Below are 22528 nucleotides of genomic sequence, written 5' to 3'. Positions count from 1 at the left end.
GCTAGACTCGCTGGGCCCGGGAGGGGGGGTCGTTCACAGAGAGGGGCTGCACCTCCTTGTCCTGCAGGTACGAAGGCGAAGGCGGATTTGGTGCCTCCATCTCTCCATTTATAGATATTTACAAAAGAAAGTCGAGAGCAACAGGTCACAGTCATGCAAAAGAAACGCCCCCCACCCCCCCTCCCCCCACACTAACCCCTGCCCACCCCAGAACCCCACGATGCCCACCCCCCAGCAGTCCAGCCGCCCTCCCCAAGGTTCTGAGAGTAAAGGGGGCACGTCCTTAAAGTGTCAGTGGGAAAAAGGTGGTGGGTCTGGGGTCCCCGAGAGGCCAGTGGGTAGGCTGACAGGGCGGGGGGCATCCGGGGCCCTTCCCAGGCCTGGGCTCTGGAGTCACCGAGAAGGGGTTCCCCAGTCTCTGAAGCCCCCAGCTCCCTGCCGCAGGCCCGCGGAGCCAGGGTCAGCTCTGTCCTGAGTGTGGAGGGGGTGTCCTGGCATCCCACCCCCCGCAGAGGCTCTTGTGGGAAGTGAGGAGGGCGGGGCCCGGAGGTCAGATGGCGGACTCCCTGCGGTAGGAGATGTTGTCCAGCGGGAGGGTGGCTTGGATGCGCTCCAGATCCAGGTGGCTGCCGAACTCCAGCATTCGGATGATGCCCGCCTCCTCCTTGGAGCCCGCCTCCAGGCCCAGGCCCGCGGCCACGGCAGCAGCGGCCGCCGCCTCCTCCTCCATCTCCTCTTCCTCCTGGCTCATGAGGGCCAGCTCGTTCTCGTAGCAGAAGGCACTGGGCGGGGGCGGCGGGGCGGGCAGCACCGTGATCTTGCTCTCCTGCAGCTCCCGGGCCGAGCAGCAGGGCGTGCCGGCCACCTCGTAGGTCTTGTGGAAGCGCGAGTAGTCCACCTTGTAATGACTCTTCTCCTCGAAGACCACGGGCTCGAAGCGGTGGCCCCACAGGATCTCGCTGGCCAGGTAGGAGCTGCGGGCCTGGGTGGTCATGGCGGTGGCCTCCACCATGCCCTCGAGGATGACCACGATCTCAAAGTCCTCCGACTCCAGCTCCTCCTTGCCCATGCCGTAGAGCGGGCTGTCCTCGTCGATCTCGTGGACGATGATGATGGGCGACACCAGGAAGATGCGGTCCAGGCCGATGTCGTAGCCCACGTTGAGGTCCCGCTGGTCCAGCGGCAGGTACTCGCCCTCCTGGGTCATGTAGGGCTTGATGAGCTGGGCCCGCACGTGCGCCTCCACGATGTGGCTCTTGCGCAGGTTGCCCACGCGCCACATGAGGCAGAGCTTGCCGTCGCGCACCGAGATGACCGCGTGGTGGCTGAACAGCAGCGTCTGCGCCCGCTTCTTGGGCCGAGCCATCTTGGCCATGATGGTGCCGATCATGAAGGAGTCGATGACGCAGCCCACGATGGACTGCACCACCACGGCGATGACCGCCAGCGGGCACTCCTCCGTCACGCAGCGGAACCCGTAGCCGATGGTCGTCTGCGTCTCCACCGAGAACAGGAAGGCGCCCAGGAAGCCGTTCACGTGCATGATGCAGGGCTTGGGGGCCGTCGGGGCCGCCGGGGCACCCCCTCCCGCCGCCGCCGTCGCCGTGGCCGCCGCCGCCGCCGCCGCCGCCGCCGCCGGGCCGGCCTCCAGGTCGCCGTGGAAGAAGGCGATGCACCAGAAGAGGAGGCCGAAGAAGAGCCAGGACACGAGGAAGGCCGCGGAGAAGATCATGAGCATGTAGCGCCAGCGCGTGTCCACGCACGTGGTGAAGATGTCCGCCATGTAGCGCTGCGACTTGTTGCTCAGGTTGGCGAAGTAGACGTTGCATTGGCCGTTCTTCTTGACGAAGCGGTTCCGGCGTTTCCGCCGGGGCACGTGGGCCTGCCCGTTGCGGCTGTGCCCGTGCATGTCCTGAAGCCGGCGTGGTCACCTGGGAAGACGCAGGGCCTGGGGAGAGGAGAAGCCCGACGGGTGAGATGCTGGCGCCCGGGGAGCCCCACTCCTACCCCACCTGGAGACGCTCAGAAGGGGAGGAGCCTGGCCTGGGACCCAGGACCTCCTGGAGCCCCTGCGGGCAGGAGGTGGCGGGTAAGGTGCTTCTGAGGACAGGGAGGGAGTGTGGGGGCCTGAGCCAGCGCCTCCAAGCACCAGAAGCTGAGGCCACCAGGACGGGCCTCATGCTGATCCCTCCAACCTCTCCGGCCCCCCTGCCCCGTCTGGGGAGCTTCCTTCTTGGCTCCACCATCGGGCCCCCTACCCTGAGCAGAGGGAGCTGTGAACGCTCCAGCCCCTGTTCACCTCCTGGGCTCAGCCCCTGCCTGCTTGGCCCTCTCTGGGACAGGACATCCTCCGGAGCTGTCCTGTAGAGCAGCCAATGGCCACCTGCGGCTTGGTACATTGACTCAAGATGAAATACAATTTTAACTTCAGTTCCCCACATTTCAAGGGCTCAGGAGCCACCTGTGGCTAACGACTGCCGCGACCAGACGGAGTTGACAGAGAACATTTGCCTCATGACAGGAAGTCCCACTAGGCTGTGCTGGGACCCGTGGCCCCATGTCAGTTCCCGTCCCATCCCCAGACCTGCTGGGAACAGAAGTGGGTGAAGACAGCAATGGTCGTGGTCAAGACGGAGGAAGGGGGAGTCCCAAGCTTTGGCTCCCAGGGAGGCATTGCAATTCCCATGTCACTGGTGAGGGAGCAGGGCTCAGAGAGGGGAAGCGACTGGCCCAAGGTCACACAGCTAGTGAGTAAATCCAAGCTCAGGTGTGTCTAACCTTCAGCTCGCAGGTGCTATCAACACCTAAGACACACCCACCGCCTCTCAGAGACACCTCGGAAAACTCATCTCCCCTCACCTGTAAAATGGGGATCAAAAGCCTGCCTCACAGGACCCGAGGAGACAGTGGGTGCTCGGTTAGAGACAGCCGCCCTCCTGCCCTCCTTCCCGCCTCTCCGGAGCAGGAGGAAGCTGGCGAGAGGCAGGCTTTGCCTGTCAGCCTCTTCAGCTGTGTTTCGGTGGAGGCGGCCCTCACCCCTCAGGGGCGGCAGGAGCACCAGCTGGGCCCACGGAGGGCAGACCCTCCTTCCACCCCTCCCCTCCACGGGGCGCAGGGAGAGAGAGGGAGAGAGGGTGCGGCCCGGGGTCCCAGCCACTGGCAGGGCTGGGCCTGGGCCTGGGCTCCCGGTAACGTTTTGGCCCAGAATTATATAAGGCTGGAAGTTTCTATTTTCTGTTCTATTCTTCTTCCTGATCTAATTGTGCATCTGTGGCAATGTTTATACACTTCCCTGCTCAGGACAACTCGGTTGCCGCAGCAACGGGTCCGCGCCAACGCTGAAATTTAGAGATCAACAGCCTGGTGCCTGCCTGTGCCTCTTCCCGGGAGAAACTCCCTCCCTCCACCAGGCCTGGGGAGAGTCAGCCCTGCCCCCCCCCCCCCCGCCGCTTCCCCCACCATCACCCTCCTCCTCTGGGTTCTTCTCCCTTCCCCGCCTTTGCTCCCAGGGCCCTCAGCCCTGCACTGAAGCCCTTCATCCACCGCATGACATGCGGGCAAGTCACTTGGCGGCTGTGAGCCTCAGTTTCTTCATCTGGAAAATAGGACCAGTGAGACCCACGGGTCTGAAGATCTAAGAGACAACGTGGGTGGGCAGTGCTGGCCCTTAGGAGGCCATTACTTGGGCTGGGAGTGCCAGAGCCTGTCTGCCACCTCCGCCAGAGACCTAATAGCCAGGGCTCCAGGTGGGAGCCCTGAAGAAATTGGGGGCCAGGGGCACCTTCTAGTTTTCTAGAAGGAGGTCTTCCTTCACTAAACATCTCCCTCTCTGCTCTGTCCCGCTGTCCTGAATGCCTCCAGCAGCACCAAAGAAGGATCCAGAAAGCGCTTATTTCCAGACCCTTCTTTTATAGCTGAGGCCAGGAAGTGCAGACCTGGGATGGATTTGCTCAGGGTCCCAGGGTGAGGCAGAGGGGATCCGCCCGGAGCGACCAGAGGCTCCTCATTCCCCCTCCAGGGCTCCTGGAAGGGAAAGGTGCTCCTGGAAAGAGAAGCCTCCTCCCCGGAGGGGTTGGGGTAGATTTTGTTGCAGGAGAAGGCTCTTTATGGGGCTCTCACTCTCTAGGAGGGCCCAGGGCTGAGGGCAAGGGAGATGGTCCCCACATGTTCTAGGCTGCTGGCCTCGCTCACAAGCACTATCCACTTTTCCTGGGTCTTGGGCGGGAGTGGCAGGATCAGTCCGGTCCCAGACTCCAGGTTCAGCCCTCACCCCCAGCCCCTGCCCATCCCTACAAGCCTCACATCTCAGCCCGGTGGGGGCACAGCTGGTCCTACACCCCTGCATCTCCTCTGCTGGTCACAGCAGTGTTCTCAAGCCCCTGCGACTTTCCAGGCCCTGGGCCCACGGCTCTGCTCCGCCATGCCCAGCCATGCTCAGAAATGTCGGCTCCCATTGCCCTCCGCCACAGAGGAGCCTGTGTGCCACCTCTCCCTGCCTGCAGGGACCCGTTCAAGTTAGCGAGTGCTCCTGTCCCCGCTGACTCCTGCGGCAGGAACGAGAGGCTCACCTGGCAGGGCGTGGGCTGACCCACACGGTGCCCAACTGAAACCTGAAAAGTACGAAGCTTGGCATCATGCTTTCATGTGACAGCCCTGGGAGACAGCCAGGTTTTTTGTCCCTTATTTGTCACAAGGGGCTTCCTGGTGAAGGCCCAAGGGCAAAGTGCCCAAGAGAAGGGGCACAGGTGGTCCCAGAAGGGTAAGAGGCATTGACCACTGGGGATCGCCCTGGATACAGGTGTTCTCATGGGAAGACCGCGTCTGCAGGATCGTGTCTAAAATGAAACCGTACTTTTCTGGAAGGCAAAGAGCTGGTCTTCATTCTCTTCCAACACGTGTGCCAGAAAATGAACATACCTGGGTGAACTCGGTTTCAGCCCATTTCCCACGGTGGATGCTCTGGGAGGCCGGGCCCCCCTCACTGCCTCGCGGTGTGACCTTGGACAAGCCCTTCCCCTTCCGGGCCAGCTTCCTCCGCGGGTCGCTACCCTTGATCCTAAGTGTATCCCTCGACTCCTTTCATGGTCGTCTTGGGGAAAGGATAGGGATGGGAGATGCGAGCTGCACTCGGCGTCCTTTCTTGGCAAAGTGAAGGAGGGAGGTGCTGGGCCATTTACCAAACTTTTTTCTTCTCCTTTAATTTTACGGTGCTGTCAATGTCCCAGATCTGGAGTCCCTGGTCCAGACCTCACTAGACAACTAGAGAAACTGAGGCCAAGAGCAGTGTGGTGGCACAGGGTGGCAGTGGCTAGCCAAGGACCTTCCGGCCCCAGGGAGAGGGTGAAGGTGACCGGGGGGGCTGTCAACTGGCTGTCACCATGGCGAGCCTGCTCCTTCCAGGGGAGGGCTGGACGCCCTGCCTGCCACCGGTCCAGAGCAGGTGGGATAAAGACCCCACACCTGTCATTATGCCCCCTCCTTGCCCACAACTCCCTTTGCCAAAGAAAATCTGATAAAGTGACAGCAGCCCCAGGGGGACTCCGGCAACCCCGGCCGACGGTGAGGACACATCTCCCCGTGTGCACCCACCCCATGCCCCGGAGAATCGCCGGTGGCTCAGGGGCATGTCACCTTGGCCCCCAGCCCAAAAGGCAGCACTTTGTGAGTCTGGGCCAGCCAGGCAGGAGGAAGGGGACACTAAGCCGCCCTGCAGGGCCTTAATGCATGTCGTTGTTACTAGACGGGACAATAGGGGAGGTGAAGTGACTTGCCCAAGGTCACACTGCTCAGCCCTGGGGCCCAGCTGAACCTATCACCCTTCTCTTCTCAGAGGCTGCTCTCAGGGAAGGAACCTTCTGGAAGTGTCAGTTCCCTGCCTGGTCTGTCTCCCCGAAGCGTCACTGCAAGCCTCTGTTTACTTAACAAGTATTTATTAAGCACCAACCGCAGCAACAAGCAGGGTTATTATTTCTCTCCCCAGCTGAAAAATCACAGGCCGGAGGTGGGGGGAGTAGGGATGAGGATGGGGGTGGCCCAGCAGAAGCGGCAAAGTTGGGATTCCCACTCCGGTCTGGCTGGCTCCAGCTCCCTGGCTCACCCTGACCCCCAGTCTCTGGCTTTGGGCTCCCTTCGGCCCCCACAACGCCCCGGCTCAATGCGGATCCCTTGGGTCTCTCCGCAGCCCCCACCCAGCCCCAACCCCAGCCGCTCTGGTCTCTAATCTTCCCTGACTGCCCCGCCAGCCGCAGCCCTGCCTCCTCTGAGAGCCCCTTGGCTTTCCCTGCCTGTCTGCTCCACTCGGCTCCTTGTCTGCTGTAGGAGAAGAACATGCTGGCTAAGCCCTTGTGTCAGGTGGCAAGACCCGGCCCTCAGTCTCAGCTCTGTCATGTCCTAGCGTGTCCTCTTTGGACCTCAGTTTCCTCCTCTGCAAAGTGGACACGATGGGACTAGCACCTACTTCCCCAGACCCCCGTTGAGCCAAGTGTGATAACCACCAGGAAGAGAAACGCGGGCTGGGGGCTCCACCGGGCTTCGCCAGTGGAATGCATGGAATGTTCAGATGCTGCTGGTGGTGATGATGGTGATGACGACCATGATGGTGATGGTGACACGGGACTGGGGACTGGAGGCCGGGAAGCCCGACGTCAGGTCCTGGCTTCACTAACTGCTCCAGCCAGGTGCTCCTTCTCTCCATCTGTGAAATGGGAGACCATGTTTGCTCCCCGGCAGGAGAGTGGGAAGACGGAATGAAACACGGCGCCTGGCACAGAGTCTGAAATAAGGCGGGGGAGCTGGTGGGTGTACCTGAGTCCCGTCAGCCCCATTCATCCCTGAATGCCTCTGGGGCTTGGACGGGGAGGCTGACTCTTCTTCTAAGAGAGGGAGCGGGCCCAGGGCCAAAGAGGTGAGGCACAGTGAGGCGGGGTGAGGGGCTAACTCAGTGCACCCAGATCAGGTTCTAGGAGGTAGGAAGAGTTCCCTGGGGGATATGGAAGGAATTCCCACCGTTGTCCCCTTTCCCAGCCTCCTGAGGAGTCCAGGGCCTGCCCATCCTCCAGCTCTGCCTGAGGACTTCTAGGCCCGAGTGGCCTGGTTTGGGTGAGGGTTCACTCAGCTCGGACACACAGGGCTTTGCACGGGGGTGGAAAAGGGCTGGAGGCCTGGCAGCTGAGCTGTGCTCCTCAAACAGTAAAAGGGAGCCAGAGATAGATCTAGCCGCGGGGGAAATTGGGGCAGCGAGTCTCCTCCCCACAGCCCTCTGAGGGCCCCTGTCCTGCTCCTCAGACCCCAAGAGGTCTGACTACCTCGTCTTCATGAGTCTCAAGAGCCCACACCTTCCCCCCTGCCCTGGCTTGGACCCAAGTCCAAAGTGGACTCTGTACCACTTTCTGCCTGTGTGACCTTGGGCCAATTACTGAGCCTCTCTGGTCCCTGCACTCATCATCTCTCTCTAGGTGAGGCTAACAATAGCCCTTACCTCATACAACTGTAATGAGGACTAAACAGGACCGTGCACGTCACATGCCCAGCACAGCGTACGTGGTTGCTAAGTGGCACGAGTCAACCCCGGGGCTGACCAGTCCTTCCCTTGTCCGCCTCCCCCTGAATCTGAACCACAGCGCCCTGCACCCATCACGTGGCCCTGCCCTGGTTGTTTTCCCGCGGCAGCCCAGGGAGCAGCGGCACAAAGACAGTGGCCACCTTCTCCCCGGGGGGGGGGGGGGGGGCTGGCTGGGCTGGAAGTGGGACCAGTCCCGCCCCCTCCGGCAGATCCCCTTGACCTCTGCGAGCCCGAGTGTCTTCACTCGCAAAGGAACGCGGTCATGCCTACCTCCCTCGGCCGTCGTGAGGGTCAGATGTGGATTGCCAGTGGCCACAGGGATGCGGGCCAGAGTGGGTGCTCACGAGCGCCGCTCCTCCCTCACACTTTCCGTGCCCTGGCCGCCGGCGTGACATTGCAAACCCCACGCGGAGCCCTGAGCGGGCACTTCCTCTGTGGCGGCCCTCGTCTGAGTGCTTTACGCTGATCAATTCCTGCCCCGCTCACCGTGACCTCAGAGGAAGTTACCGTTATGATCCCTACTTTAGAAGGAAGAAAACGAAGGCAGAGAGAGGTCCAGCAACTTGTCCAAGGTCACACAGCCCATTAGGGGTGGAACCAGGATTCGGACACAGGCGGCTGAGGCCAGAGCACGTTCATTAGATGCCTGACTCCCCTGGCCCAAGGACACACGGCCACATCGCACGTTTCTTCCACTTCGGAAATGTTTATGAAGCCCTACTGTGTGCCGGGCTCTGTAAGTCAGTCCTTCTGGGAAAGGAGAAGCTGGGTCATAGGGCCAGTTAGAGCCAGGACCTGGGACCTGATTGCAGGGCCAGACACACAGGAGACTCTGGGCTCCCAGGGGGGCTCTGAGCACTGTGGGGTGAACTGACTCATTCTTCCAGCTCCACACCCCAACCCCCAACTTCCCCGCCCAGCCACTAAGCCAGCAGGTGAATAGACTCAGAAAGTAAGTTCCCGGGAATGTCCAGAGAGGTCTTCTGGTCACAGCCAAGTGGCAGGAGCTGGTGGCCGCAGGACCCAAGGGTCACTGGTTCAACCTGCGGCCGTGCCCCTTCTTGACCAGCCAGTGCCTGGTTTCTGCCCCCACGGACAGCTCACCAGCCCCACAGGAGCCACGTCGATTGGCCTGACAGTCCCACCAAAGGGACTGTCCCCAAACCCCTGTGCTCTTCTCCTATACAGGGACTGGAAGGTGAGAGCAGATCCCTGGAGGTTCCTTTTTTCCAGAACAATCTCAGCTCTCCTTGGTGGTAGGATTCAACCCCCTGCACCCCACCCCCCATGGCCTCACTGTGGCTTCTCGGAGCCTGGTCTGCTGGGTGCATTCTTCCTCCGAAGTTACTCGGCCAATAACTACTTAATCACACCCTTGCTGTGGGTCAGACCCAGGCATGGACTCGCCCAGCTTATGGGTCAGCCAGGGAGAGACGCTGCGCACATTCCAGCATCCGCACAGCTGGGTGGTCAGAAGTGGTGGTAAGTTGCTTGAAGGAAATGTGCTGCGATTGTGACAGAGAGGACAAGGGGCTCTGCTTGGTGGGGATCCCCTAAGGCCTCTTTGAGAAAGTGATATGGAAATTAAGTCCTGAGTAGCGGCTGGGAGTCAAGTCGGGGAGGAAAATTGTGTGTCTGTGTGAAAAGTGGCGTGTAGAACATTCCAGAAGGGGGTTGGCGTGTCGAGAATCTGCAGCGCGTCCGCTTGGTGGGAGTGAGGTGAGCAAGGGGAGCGAGAGCAAACTTGCCCAGGATGAGGCCCCAGAGGTAGGGGGTGGGAGGGGTTACGAATGTCACCCTCACAGCCACAGGACATGGGCGGGCAGACACTTGGGTTTTGCCTGGTCAGCTCTTTCCAATTTTCATAGGAAATCTTTAAGACAAATAGGAATAAAGAGTAATACAATAAACCCTGTGTATCCTCCACCAGGCTTAAGAAATAAAACCTCCTCAGGGTGCCCGGGGGGCTCAGTTGGTGAAGTGTCTGACTCTTGACATCAGCTCAAGCCTTGATCTCAGGGGCGTGAGTTCACCCGCACTGGGCCCCATGCTGAGCGGAGAGTCTACTTAAAAAAAGAAAAAAACTATACCCAACCCTCCTCGTGTGGTTCCCGTGGCTCCCCTTCCCAGGTCTGGCCTCAGAAGCCTCCACTGTCTGGGCCTGAGGCACCCACGGGAGTAGAGGTGCTGGGGCCCCGCGCGGGGTCCGGGCACGCAAGGCCCAGACGGTGGCCTGTAGGGTACAGAGGCGGGTTGCACAGGCGGCTGGGAAGAGGGGTGCTGGGAACAGGCGCCAAGGGGATGCTGAAGGAGGACCCGGTTTAAGGAGTGACGGTTTCCCATGTGTGGCGGCTGCGGGACGTGCGAGTGGAAAAGCCCGCAGGTCGTTGCACCCCGAGGTCGGGGTGGAGATGGCTGATGCTGACCGCCCGGGGTGGTGTGGGAAGTTGTGCAAACAGCTGCAGCCGCCTGGGGCAGGAATGCTGGGGAGAAGATCGGCGGGCCCCCAAACCGCTGGGCATCCCCAGCACGCGGCCCAGGACCAGGCACAGCAGCGCCGGGACAGCAGCGCCCCGAAAGCCAGGAGAAGAGGGGTTCCAGCAGAGCTGCCTGGTGGGTCCCGACCAGCCCAGACCATGTGAGGCCCCACAGCCCTTTTCCACTTGGATGCTGTCTGTCCCCAGCCACCAAGGACGAAGTGAGGACACGGGCGCCGAAGAAGGCAAGGGATTCGGGATGGCCACTGCCGTGGGCCAGGGACAGGAGCAGAAGTGGCCTCGGCACGGCCCGTGTCCAGGGCACGTGCCCCAGCTGGGGAAGGGGTCAGGCATGGAGATCACCACCCCAACCTCGCTCCCTCAGCAAACAAGCCCACAGGAGCCGGGGCTGACAGTGGGGGAGAGGGTCTCCCAGAACCGTGGAGGGGCAGGGCATGGGGGCTGACACCTGTTACCCACACCGGCGCAGGGTTCCCTGGATTCTCCGATGGGCCTCACCAGAGGGGTGGGAAGACAGGAGAAGCGGGGAAGGTGAGTCTGAGCCAAACCCCAGGCTGACTTCCCGCCTCGCCCCGCGTGGCCCTGGGTGGCTTCAGAGAGCCATGGGACTGCCTGTGACACTTGGGTGCTCTCCTGGGACCCCAGCCCGCAGACAGTCACGCGGGAGGGGAGCGGGGCCCCTTGTCTGCCCAGCCTGGCCCAGAGGCAGCCCGATGCCATTGGAGAATGGCACACCCCACAGCCGGCGAAGGAGAGGAGGGAGCCCTGGAAGGAGCCAGGTGGGTCTTCAAGATGTGTCTTTGAGCAAAAAAAAAAAAAAGAAAAAAGAAAAAAAAAGGCAACAGTGATGAACATTGAGCATAGTATCTACCATTTGTGGAAAAAAAGGAGAGAACGAAATTTATAGACACACATATTTGCTTGTCTGGGCTTGTCTGTGGATGGAGCCCCAGGAAGCTGGTGACTCTGGCTGCCTCCGGGGAGGGGAAGCAGGTGGCTGGGGATGGGTGGGAGGAAGGATTCTCACTGTATTCCTGTTTGTGTCTTTTTAATTTTAGAGCCGTATGAATGTATTACCTACAGAAAAAAAAAAAGACACATAGAAGGCTTTAAAATTAGTGCATACATATGTGTATTTTTCTGAAAAGGCTTAGAGCATTCATAAGGTCCTCAAAAGGGCCTGTGATCCCAGGAAGCCTGAGAACGCTTTCCTTCGGTGCTGTGCGGCCACGGGAAAATGCCTTGACTTCTCTGAGTCACATCCATAAGATGGTGAGGAATAACGCCCACTTCGTAGGCATGCTGTGAAGACGAACCGCGGGGGTGGACGGTAAGAGTTTATAAACCGTAAAGTGCAGGAGCCCTTCTTGAAGGGGCTGAGTGAGGGTCATCTCCTATCGATCCTCTCCCCAGCCCATCGCCATAATAATGGTAGAAAGACTAACGCTGAGTGTCCACTGTGGGCCAAGCCGGGCCACAACTCTGATCCTGACCCTGGCAGTGGGTGTTGTCACTCTCTTCCTCACCGGGGCTCAGGAGCTTCCCCAAGAAGGTGAACTGGGGGGCTGGGGCCTGGACGCCGGCCCCACACTCTGTCCACCCAGCCTGCAGCGCGCCCCCTGCTCCAGGCCACGCCACGACCACACAACGCTTCCCCCAGCCGCCCCCGCCACCTCTCCCCCTGCAGTCTCATGTCCACACGGGCTGAGGACCCCCGTGGCCCCTCCACTTAGAGCTCTTGGGACTTCCTACCGCACAGCCCTGACCCGTTCCCCACGCCACCCCACCCCACCCCTCCGCCACTCGGGCCTTTCTTCTTGTGCCTTGAACACAGCGAATTTATTCCTCTCTCTGGTCTTTACACCGGCTGTTCCTTCTGGTTGAAACCCTCCCAGATGCCACTGCTCACACCTTGCTACTGTTAAGGTCTGAGTCAGAGCCTGCCTCCTCCAGGAGGCCCCCCGGCGCTCTCTGTCTGCGGCATTTCTCCGAGCCAAACCCAGTTCACGTACAATTACCATTAAGTGCCAGGATCTCGAACCTCTGTTTCAGCCCAGAACCCCGACGCCCGGCACGTAGCACGCACTGTTCAAACACCCGATGACCGACAAAGAAACATGGTCATTTCCGTTGTCATCATTCCCTTGGGGAACCTAAGCAGGGGCTATGACAGCGTGTGATCAGGGAGGCGCTATTTTTGTCGTCGTAGTCAGGGAGAACTTCCCCGCCGCGGAGGTGGTCTCTGAGTGGAGGCCAGAAGGAGAGCCTCGGGGCGGAGGTGGTCTCTGAGTGGAGGCCAGAAGGAGAGCCTCGGGGCACTGGGGCGAGTGCCTGACGCAGAGGCCTGGGGCCTTTGCCTCCGCCTCCCACAGAGCCTGCGCTTCTCCAGCTTCTCTCAAAGGGGACCCCGGGTAGTGGGGGGAGCAGGGGGGTCCCTGATTCATACCCAGGACTCTAGGCCCATAAGAGAAGCTCCAAGGACTGGAGGGGGAGGAGGGGGAGGGCCAAGGCAAGCAGACAGGTCTCTGAAGGCCCAGAGACAGGGGTAGGAACACTCAGCCCCTGCTCAGCACCCGACCGGAGTGACTGTCCCTGTGGGGAGCCGGCTACACCAGGAGGAGTGCGGTGTGCTTACCGTCCTGGCGATCTGTCCCACTGGCTCCTAAGGCCAGAGACTCTCAGACTCCATTCATTCATTCACTCATTCATTCACCACCCTACACCTGTGCTGAGCTGGAGTGGCCTCTGTCCCCCTGCCCGGCGTGTCCGCAGCACAGCGCGGCGCCTTCCTCAGGGCAAGCTCTGTACCTCCCCGTGGAATGAAGGACCGTTTATTGAGCACCTACCATGTGCTGGGGGGAAAGAAGGGAGTAAGACAAGACACAAGCCTGCTTGGCTGAGCTCCATGTGTTAACATGTGAGGACAGGAGGTGAGGGGTTCCCAAGGCCAGAGAGTTTAGAGAGAGGTCCCCAGGAAAATGTGGGGAGAGCAGGAAACGCAAAGAGGAAGCAGGCCTGGGCCCCCAACTGGGCTGATGTGGGCTGGGCAGAGAGAGTGGGCCCGGGCCATGGGGTAGGGTGGCTGATTGGGGGGGCTTGACAGCCCGGAGCGAAGTGGGCTGCTGGGCCAGGGAAGGGAGATCTGAGGACAGGAGAGTGGCATTCTTGGAATTCTGGGTACTTATATTCTAGCATCCTAGAAAAAAGGGGATCTGCACACCTCAGCCTCTGTGAGCGTTGACTCCAGGATTTCTGGACAGGGCGGGAGTTTTGAAACTTTCTGACCAGGACCCAGATTAAAAACAAATACATTGTACATCGTTACTCATTATACAACATATATATTTTTAAAATGGTAACGAGAGCATTGCAAAATATGCCCTCATTACATATCAAGGACTTCACATTTTCTTTTTTATTTTATGAAAAAAATAAGTAGTGAGCTCACTCAGTTCATTTCACAGCCACTAACGGATCAGGACCTGTTCGTACCCTGAAGAACACTGGCCTGTCCGGTACTCAGGAGCCCTGAGCTGGCTGAGACAGGGATCTAGGGCTTGTCTATTTTCTTTTCCAGTGTCCCCTGGGGCTGGGGCAGGGCGTGGGGGGGGCACATAAGCCTCTAGGGCCGGTCTTGAAGCTGTGACTGCCCATGCTAGGACCATGGGCTTTTGGGGGGCACAGCTGTTGGGAGAGTTGTTGGAGGTCATGATGGAATGCTTGGAATGGTCTGTTAGACTCTTAGGGTCACGGGACCTCCATACCGTGGCCCAGACAATAAGGACTCTGGGTTCTGGGTCTGATCCCTTTCTCTGGCACTGTGTTAGAAACTGTCGCCGTCCCTCTAACAGATGTCATTCAGCAGCTGCTTGCACACCTCCCATGACAGGGAGCTCACTCCCTCCTCAGGCAACCCACTAGCGTATGGGGAGTGAGGGTCTGCCATGCTGTTCAGGCAGCTAATATCTGTAACTCCCTCCCATGACTGACTGTCCGTCTGTTCTCCTCTCTCCTGGCCTGTCAGCCCAGGGACCCGAGCCAGCTGCAGCATGAGGCCATGCCCGCGCTCTGCCCCACCTGGTTTCTTCTCCTCCCTGTTGCCCAGTGTCTGGGGGATGGCTCTGAAACCCAGCCAGAGAGGCTCTTTCCAAGGTCAGGTGGCCTGAGGATTTGCAGCTGCACAGCCTGGCGCTGGGGCTCAGCCAGCCCTGCCCCCACCCAAGCAGGTCTGGAGGGTTCGGCAGAGAGTTCGGGCGCTGACACCCAGGACAACTAGAGAGGCAGCGTCTGAAGGGGGTGGCCGGTGTGCACGAGGGCTGGGACCTGGCAATCAGCAGGAGTCGCCCCTGACTGGTCGGGCCACACAGAGGCTCCTGTCACCGATGGGCACCATTACACTTAAAGCTCATGGATCTTCCCAGCAACCCACAGATGTAGGGGCACAAGCCCACTCCAGAGGTCGGGGATGGAGGCTCAGAGAGGTAAATCCGCTGCCCAAGGCCACACAGCCTCTCAGGGGTGGAGATGGACTTGAACCCAGAGCTGTTTCCCCTCCACAGGGCTCAGCTGGGACTACGGAGGCCAGAGGAGAGAAGCCTTTGGGGAGCAGGGGGAAGCTAGCTGCCCCTCCGGGAGGGAATGGGCTGTTTCCCTGAGAGCAAAAGCCAATTAGTAGAACCAATAGGTATCCATTAGTAGAACCTTCCAGACATAGTGGGCTGCCTCAGGAGACGGAGAGCTCCCCCCAAGAGGGGTGTTGGGAGCTCTGATACCCCTGTGTCAGAGTGACTGGGCCCCCTCTGCCCTCTCCCACCTTGTTGCCCATGACCCGGCCACCTCCAGCTCTGTGCCTGTCGCCTCCCCTAGAGGGTCCCATGGAGTTTCCCAATCGCTGGCCCCCGCAGCTGTCCCCTGGGCTGAGTGGCCCCTTTATAGTCACAGGGCAGAGGGCTTGGAGTTCTCAGGCCTACAGTGAGAGTTTGGGGTAGAGGCCGGGATTGGGAGAGGAGCTGCAGGGGCGGGTAGGGGAGAGACTTCGCCGGTGTGGAGGAGGGAGTCTCAGAGGCCAGACGGTAAAAGCTGGCGCCGATTCTGCCACCAAATCAAGGCTGGGCAAACCCTCCTCAAGGCCTCAGTCTCCCCATCAGTAAAATGGGACTAGTCCCTCACAGTCAGGTACCTCCTCCTCCCTGGCCCAGCTCAGGTCCCCTCCCACCTTGCATCCCAGGTAGAGCTGGGGCGCACTCCGACAGCAGACAGGGCAGTAAAAGGGAAAAGCCAAGCACACGCCATTGGAGAGGTTCCCAGGGGTACAGCGACCCAGTCAAGGTCACAAGGGGTAAAGGGGGGGGTGGAGCTGGGAGTCAACCCCAGGCCTGCCTGACTTCCTTGTTCAGCTGCCCCAGCTGTGACCTGGAGAGGGGGCTGTCTGCTGCCCCTTCTCTTCCTCCAGCCTGGGGGTTTCCCAGAGAGGGGCTTGAAGAGAACTGGCTCTTCCCTCCCTCCTCTAACCACCCCCTCCCCCAAGATAGGGAGTGTCTGAGAGTCCCCGGGGTGGGAGGCAGAGGAGTCAGGAGCAGCCCTGGGCCAGTCCAGCCCCAGTTCTGGCACCGTTGCTGTGTGACCTTGGGTGATTCACTGTGGGTCTCTGGGCTCAGTTGCTCCATGTCCCAGCAGAGTCTGGGAGAAAAAGCAGTTACAGGAGCAGATGGGGTCACCAAAAAACACTGGGGAGAGTTTCCCCATCTTCCCAGGCCCAGCAGTGCCTCTGCTCAACTTGCACTCCCCATGTCCAGCCCCATCTCCCCTCTGCCCTTCCAGAGGCCCCTGCTGGGTCCACCTGAGCAGGCCTAACCCAAAGCTCCCAGCTGATAGGGCCATGACCATGACCACACCTTCTCCCTACACCACTCCAGCTGGGGTCCAAACGCCAAGGACCACCTGTCTTGGTAGCCTCCCTTCTTGACCTGCCAATGCCCCCCAAGGACACTTTGCCTCCACCCCGGGGCCCACTGAGACCGGGTGTTCCGGCTGTGTGCCAGAGGGCAAGAGAGAGTGTGAGTGTGTGTGCTGGGAGGACTGAGGCGGGCGGGCGGGGGGGGGGGGGGTTGCCAACGGGAGGGGGCAGCACCCCATCCCAGCACTCCCCACCCCCGCATTTGCCCACCTGCGTGTCCTGAAACAGAACAGTGGTCTTAGAATCAAGCAAAACCCACCAGCTCAAACCTCATCCCAGCCACTTTCTATTTGTGTTCCACCAGCCACTCCCCCTTGCGGGACCTCAGTGTCCCCTTCTGTAAACAGAGAGGACCACGGAGGTCCCAAGGCGCCCAGCTTCTCCCTAGGGACCAGAGAGTGGGTGGCAGGGGCAGGAGGGTCCCAGGCCTTTGAGAGTGGGGGTGGGGGGGGCTGAGACCCAGAACCAGCTGGAGCGCGAGCCCACCCTGCCCCCCACGCTGCACCCCACCCACCACCCCACGAGCCCCGTGTGTGCGCGCCGACAGGAGCGCGCGTGTGTGACTCAAGGTCTATTCATAGCTGAGCTGCACCAGCTGCGGCGTCACAAGCAGAGGGGCCTCAGCCCGTATTATTATTTCAATTACCATCTGAATTAAAAGTTTGAGCAGCGATCAGCCCACGTAGCAAGGGGAAGAGGGAGCAGGAGAAAAATAAAGATGAAAAGGAGAAGAAGGGCTGCGCCCAGAGATCCCCCCCCACACCCCAAGGAGGGCTGAGTCGCAGCCGGAGGCTTAAAGGTTATGCCAACCTCCAGGATTCCTGCCTGCCCCTTGCCCTGGGGGCCCCCGGTCCTCGTGGGGATGGGAGGAGCACTTTGAGATGGCCGCGCTCCGGCAGCTACGCGGCGGAAACAGATCACCCGGTCCAGATTCTCCCTCGCTCGGGCCAGCACAGCACAGCAAGCTCCGAGAGGGTGGGGAACGGACCTGAGGTCGCACTCTGAGCCACACCCCAGGCTGCAGGCGCCAAGCTCCTCCTCTCTTGCCAGGCAGGTCCCACCCACAGGTTCCCCGTGACCTCACAGGGCAGACTACACCGACATCTGTGGGTGGGGCTGGGGCAGGACCAGGGAGGACAGAGGTGGACCAGCTGTCCCTGCTGGTTTCTCTTCCTGCGTCCTTCTCTGCATTCCCGAGGCCGAGTCCCCTACCTGTAGCCAGCACTCTCAGCCCTCTGCCAGACCACCGAGCAGTCGGCCCCTCGGGTCCCAGACCTCACACCATCGTGGGCCCAAAGGACCCTCCTGACCCACCAGGGCGGGGAACAGACCCCCACCTCCACCCCCGGCCCAAATCTGACTCTCTGGGCACCTTTGAACAGGTCCCTCTTTGTCCCTCTGCTTTAGTCTTGCCCCTTGAAAGTGAGTCCTTCCTTGGGTGCTTGTCTGTATCCATGTCTTCAGAACGCAGCCCCCCCCAGAGGATCACTGAGGGGGCGTCGTGCTGTGGGGGCAACACATTACCTCCTGCCAAACCCCAGCCCAGGGGAGGGACTTTTTCCATTCTTTTCTCAAGGAAGTCCTAGGGACAGCCCCCCTCCACCCCATCAGACTGGCCCGATGCAAATCCAGACTCATCCACTCACTTCCCTGCTGTGTGACCTTGGGCAAATCACAGACTCTCTGAGCCATGGCTCCCCCCGTCTGTAACCCAGGGACACCATATCCACGTTGCGGGGCTGTTGGGAGGATTACAAGGGGAAGCCTTTGCAAAAAGCTCCTACCCCAATGCCTGGCGTAAGGATGTGAGTTTCCTTGCCGGAGAGCGGGTAAGTGACCGGAGCTGCCCCCCTACCCCAGCCTGTCCTGGGATGTGAAAGACTCCTGGGATTTTGGCGGTGGAGATGTCGTACTCCCTCACCCATAAAGCACGCCTCACCGGGACAGAATTATTGGCAGGTACTTATCTGGTTCTACTTAAATAGCTCTGGGAATGAGGAGCTCACTATCTCACAAGACATCCACATGGGCTCCCTGTCTTTCTCTACCTCCAGCTCTGGGAATCTTCTAGAAAGGGCCATAATCTTCTAGCTTAACCCCAAATCTAGCCTGTCCCTGCCTGGGACTGCTTGGGACTCACTTTAAAATGAGCCCAAAAGGGAGCTCTTCAAGTTTACCGAAAGACAGATGGGATTAGTGCTCAGGAGTGGTGGAGATGAGGGGAGCCAGGGAGGAAGAAGGGAGAACAGAGGAGGCCAAAGTGAGAACCGGGCCCGCCAAGCTCCTGAGTCCTGCCCTATACCACAGGGTGTGTATCTGCCTGCTTGCCCACTTACTTCCAGGGAGGGCTGGGAACCAGGGCCCCGGGTTCGGGCCCCAGCTCTACTCTCTCTACCCTCAAACCACTACTGTGACCTTGGGTGGGGGTCTACATCTCTCTTTGGGCCTCAGTTTCCACTTTTGTAAAATGAGGACATCTGACCAGTGAATTAAGCTCCAAGCCTTCTGTCCGCATTGGGCTACTGTCCCCGCCCCCTAACCTCCCCCCGACCCCCGCCCAGCATGCAGGGAGCCACCAGGCCCCTGAGGGTCTGGGGGTTCAGGGCCAGAGACCCCGTCTCTTCCGCTGCCTCTCACCTTCACGTCCACTATCTCTTTCCCATCTCGTGTCTTTGAGGGTTCTTGTGACAGGTGAGGAGACAGAAGCATAAGAAAGTAGAGTTACTTGCTGAAAGTCACTGAGAACCATTCAAAATTCCGGACTCCTCCTCTGTGCCCAGGAGAGCAGCAGGGCTCAAGGGCGTCTTTTCCAGGAGACTCACCAGGATCTCGAGTGGCCAACTGTTCTCCACACAGATGTAGACACTGTACAGGGCATGGGGTGGGGGGGACCTGCCCAAGGTCACCCAGCGAGGCAACGACAGATCATCCTGAACTTAGGCTCCCTGCCTCCCAGATGCCACCTAGCCCTGGGGGACAGCAACATGGTCTGACCTCCCAGCCCTGGCCCTGGGATCTTTCCAAGATCGGAGCCCTCATCCTGCCTCAAGGCCCTGCTTGGCTGCTCCTGGAAGCCCCCACCACCTGGGACTGAGGCGGCAAGAGTGAGCAGGAAGATGGGAATGAAAGTTGAGGGCTGGCCGCTTGCCCCCCCCCCGGCCCTCCGTCCCTCCCTCTCCTCGTGCAGGGGGAGCGGCAGTGATGTAATGCATGTAAGCCGCTCGGCTTTGGTCCCGGTGCCAATCTCAGAAGAGAGACGACAGATTGCGTGAGCCAAATTTGGCATCCTAGGGGGGAGAGGCATGAAAAGTGGAGATGTGGAGGAGAGGAGCGAGGAGCCTGGGGAGGTGCGGGAGATGCCCCCCTGCCCAGCAGACCCCGGACTCACCACCTCTCTTTCCACCCTGGCCCCCTGTCCGCCCCAGCCCACCTGACCTCGGGGTCCCCTCCTCACTCTGAGAGACCAGCCTGGCTCCTCCCTGGACCCTCTAGCCCCAGGACTGCCAGTCCTGCCCGCCCCCCAACACACCGCTCCAGCTCCGTTTCCCACTGCCACTAGTCTCCTGGTTACCGTGTTGCTGGCTGTCATGTCGCTTACATGTCCTCGTGACTCAGTGGTCCCCGCAGAGGGGCCCCCTCCTCCTCACACCCCCCTCAGCACTCGCCCCCGCCTCCCCCAGATCCACATTAAGAACCAACCCGCCCTGTAAGCCTACACTGTTCCTCCTCCCCTTCCCTCTTATCCTAAGCTAAGAAATCTTTCCACAGCATCTCCTGGAGCTACTTCATTCTGTGTTCTGCAAATGTCTAAGAACCTACTATGCTCCAGGCTTTTGCAAGCTGCTTTCAGAGACCTGACATGGTCTGTAAATCACCTGGCAAAGCAGTGAAGTCAGTACCAACATCCCCATTCTCCAGTTGAAGACAATGAGGCCCAGAGGGGTCAAGCCAGCTGCCCAAGGTCACCCAGCAGATACTCAAGGCCAGCTCCGTCTGTTCCCAGTCACCCCAGAGGCTTTTTTTTTTTTTTTTCCTTCTGGGAGAGGAGCTTCCTTTTCAAGGGTAACCATAGGTTCCCGAGGAATAGCTCCCAAGGCCCAGATCCTCCTCTAATTTCTGGACACTCCCTTTCTTGGTCAATCCTCTATTTGAGGCTATAACCTCTCTGCCCATTAGCTGTCCACCTTCCCAAAGGTAAAATGAGTCCTTACTGCCGTCTGCCCAGCACTTTCCCCAGCCGGTGAACAGCCCTCAGCTCATTTGAGCTCTTGGAGGTCAGTGGGGCAAAGAGCTGTGTCCTCATTCCACAGATATGGAAGTGGAGGGTCAGGGAGGAGAGGGACTGCTCAAGGTGCTGGTCCCCCAGCTAGCGAGCTGAGTTCCAGAAGACTGAATGAGGGTATGTGAAGCCCACTTCCCAGTGTGGAAAACCCCAGAAAGAGCCCTCCTCCCTGTGGAGAACGGTCGAACGTTCTAGGCTCAGCCCTCCAGACTCCAACTTGGATATGGGTCAGCTCAATGGCCAACAGCCTTTGCTCCTACCACGTTGCAACCCAGACCTTACCCCACCACCCTCTTCTGTCTCCTGTTCCTCTCATCCCAGGCCAAGGCAGGGTCACACTGTGGCTCTCAGGCCCCCCAAAGTCCTGCCCATACCTCCCCAAATTCTGGAAGCCTGGGAGGTCACAGGACTGTATGTGGGGAGAAGCAGAACAGGCATTTCTCTCTCTCTCTCTCTCTCTCACACACACACACAGGTCTGACTCCTCTCTGGGTCTTGCACATGTGGTCCTGGGACCCCCATCCCTCAACGCCCCGTTCCCTCAACCTGCTGCTCAGCACCCAACTGGTGTTGAGGCCCTGGCTTGCCAACTTCCCCAGCCTGCCCTGCCTCTGTCCCTCCGCCACACTCCCACCTGCCATCTCCCCTCTTAGAGCCTGAGCACTGGAGGCCGAAGTGGGATGTTGACACCACAGGGAGGCGGGGAAGTTTCCCTGCACAGGGGCTCAGTCAGACCTCTCTTTCCTTGGGGCTCTCCAGTAGGGACAGAAGAGCAGTCTTTGCCTCTCTCCGCAGCCTCCGTCTCTAGCTCTGAAATGTGAACCACTTCGTGGATGGATCCCTGTCCACCCACCCTGGGGTCACCTGGCCCAAAGTAGGCGCTCAGAGCAGGAGAGGTGGGCTGTTTTCTGACAAATCAGAGGGCCATTTGCAAACAGGTTGCAGCTGGGGAAGTGGAAAGGGGACCCCCCCCCACCCTTTGCCACGAGTCACCTGCCTTGAAGCTCCTCAGAACCGGCTGACAACTGGGGGTGGGTGGAGGCAGGGAAAGGTCGCGGCCGGGGCAGGAGGTCAAGGCCTCTTCTACCCACCCGTCTCCGCCTTTCCGGCCACTACCCAGACCTTCACGCTCCCGACGGACCGACGGACGGAGAGACAGAGCTCGCCAGCTCCCAGGGAGTCGCTGTACCGCGCGGAACGCGCGCCTGGCGGCGGAGACCCGCGGGATAAGGCGCCGAGCAGGCGGGGCCGACGGCTCCCACCGCCCCCCGCCCTCGACGGGACACACAGACGCGCACGCGGCCGGACAGACAGACGGACAGCGCCAGCGGTGGGCGCGGGCCGGGCTTACCGCGGGGCGGAGGGTCCGACGAAGGTCCAGGAGGCGGCGAGCGGGCTCTACATCCCACGGCGCGGTCGGGCGGGCGGCGTCCCGGGCGGGGAGAGGGGACTCCCAGGGCCCCCTCCCCGCGAACTCGGCGGGCCGGCGCCGCCCACCCTCCCGGGCTGCCGGTGGGCCTGTCCGTCGGTCTCCGGGTCTCCGCGCCTCGCGGCCGTCCCGCGCCGCTCCCCGCGGGCCGCCCAACTTTCAGCGCTGCCCCGCGCCGCGCCCCCGGCGCCGCCTGGGCGTCAGCATCGTCCGGCCGGGCCCCGGCTCAGAGCGCGGGGGTCCGGGGGCCCATGGTTCTCGACCGCCCGCGCTCGCGCCCCCCGCCCCCGCCGCAGCCGCCCGCCCTTTGCCGCCCCCCGCTGTTCTCCCGCTGTCACTCCGCGCTGTCCCCGCGCCCTGCGCTCCGCTCCCTGCCCCGCGGCGCTCGCCTCCGGCCCCGGCCCGGAGAACCCCGCTGCCCGCCGGACCGCGATCCGCTGCCTCCCAGCCCGGCTGCCCTCCACCCCCGGGTCTCCGTCCCCCTGTCCCTCTGCCTGTCTCCTGTGTCCCCGTGCGGGTCTCTCCGTCTCTCCCTGCGGGGTCTCTGTCTTCTGCCTGCCGCCCTCCCAGTGTCTCCCCTGCCTCCCTCCGCCTCTGCCCTGGCTCTCTCCCCTGCGCGTCTCTATCTGTCCTCCTCCCGGTCTCCGTCTGTCCTTCTCTGTCTCTCTCTCCCTCCCACTCTCGGTGCGGCCCCCGCTGTCTCGGACCCAGGCCCGCGCCTCCGCCGCGTCCCCGGCTCGCCCGGGAGCCCGAGCTCCCGCCGCCCGCGGCGCGCCGAGAACTCCCAACTCGCGGCACGCCG

General features: G+C 60.8%; 1 protein-coding gene across 5 annotated transcripts; it reads right to left on the bottom strand.

The window, feature by feature from the left end:
* Positions 1 to 233: 233 nt before the first annotated feature.
* Positions 234 to 22000, bottom strand: KCNJ4 (potassium inwardly rectifying channel subfamily J member 4). Of its 5 annotated transcripts, none has more exons than XM_046014032.1 (2): positions 21649 to 22000; positions 234 to 1948 (listed from the first exon to the last, which is right to left on the bottom strand). In XM_046014032.1, exon 2 carries the CDS (start codon positions 1907 to 1909, stop codon positions 551 to 553), a length of 1359 nt encoding a protein of 452 aa, XP_045869988.1. In that variant the 5' UTR covers positions 1910 to 1948; positions 21649 to 22000; the 3' UTR covers positions 234 to 550. The 5 variants fall into 5 exon arrangements, with proteins under 5 accessions (XP_045869988.1, XP_045869991.1, XP_045869992.1 ...); XM_046014035.1 differs by lacking the exon at positions 21649 to 22000 and adding an exon at positions 18653 to 18718; XM_046014036.1 differs by lacking the exon at positions 21649 to 22000 and adding an exon at positions 7832 to 8388.
* Between the last annotated feature and the right edge of the window lie 528 nt (positions 22001 to 22528).

This window comes from Meles meles, chromosome 7 (assembly GCF_922984935.1).
Source record: "Meles meles chromosome 7, mMelMel3.1 paternal haplotype, whole genome shotgun sequence".
Taxonomy (NCBI): Eukaryota; Metazoa; Chordata; class Mammalia; order Carnivora; family Mustelidae; genus Meles; species Meles meles.
This window is presented reverse-complemented; position numbering and strand designations above follow the sequence as displayed.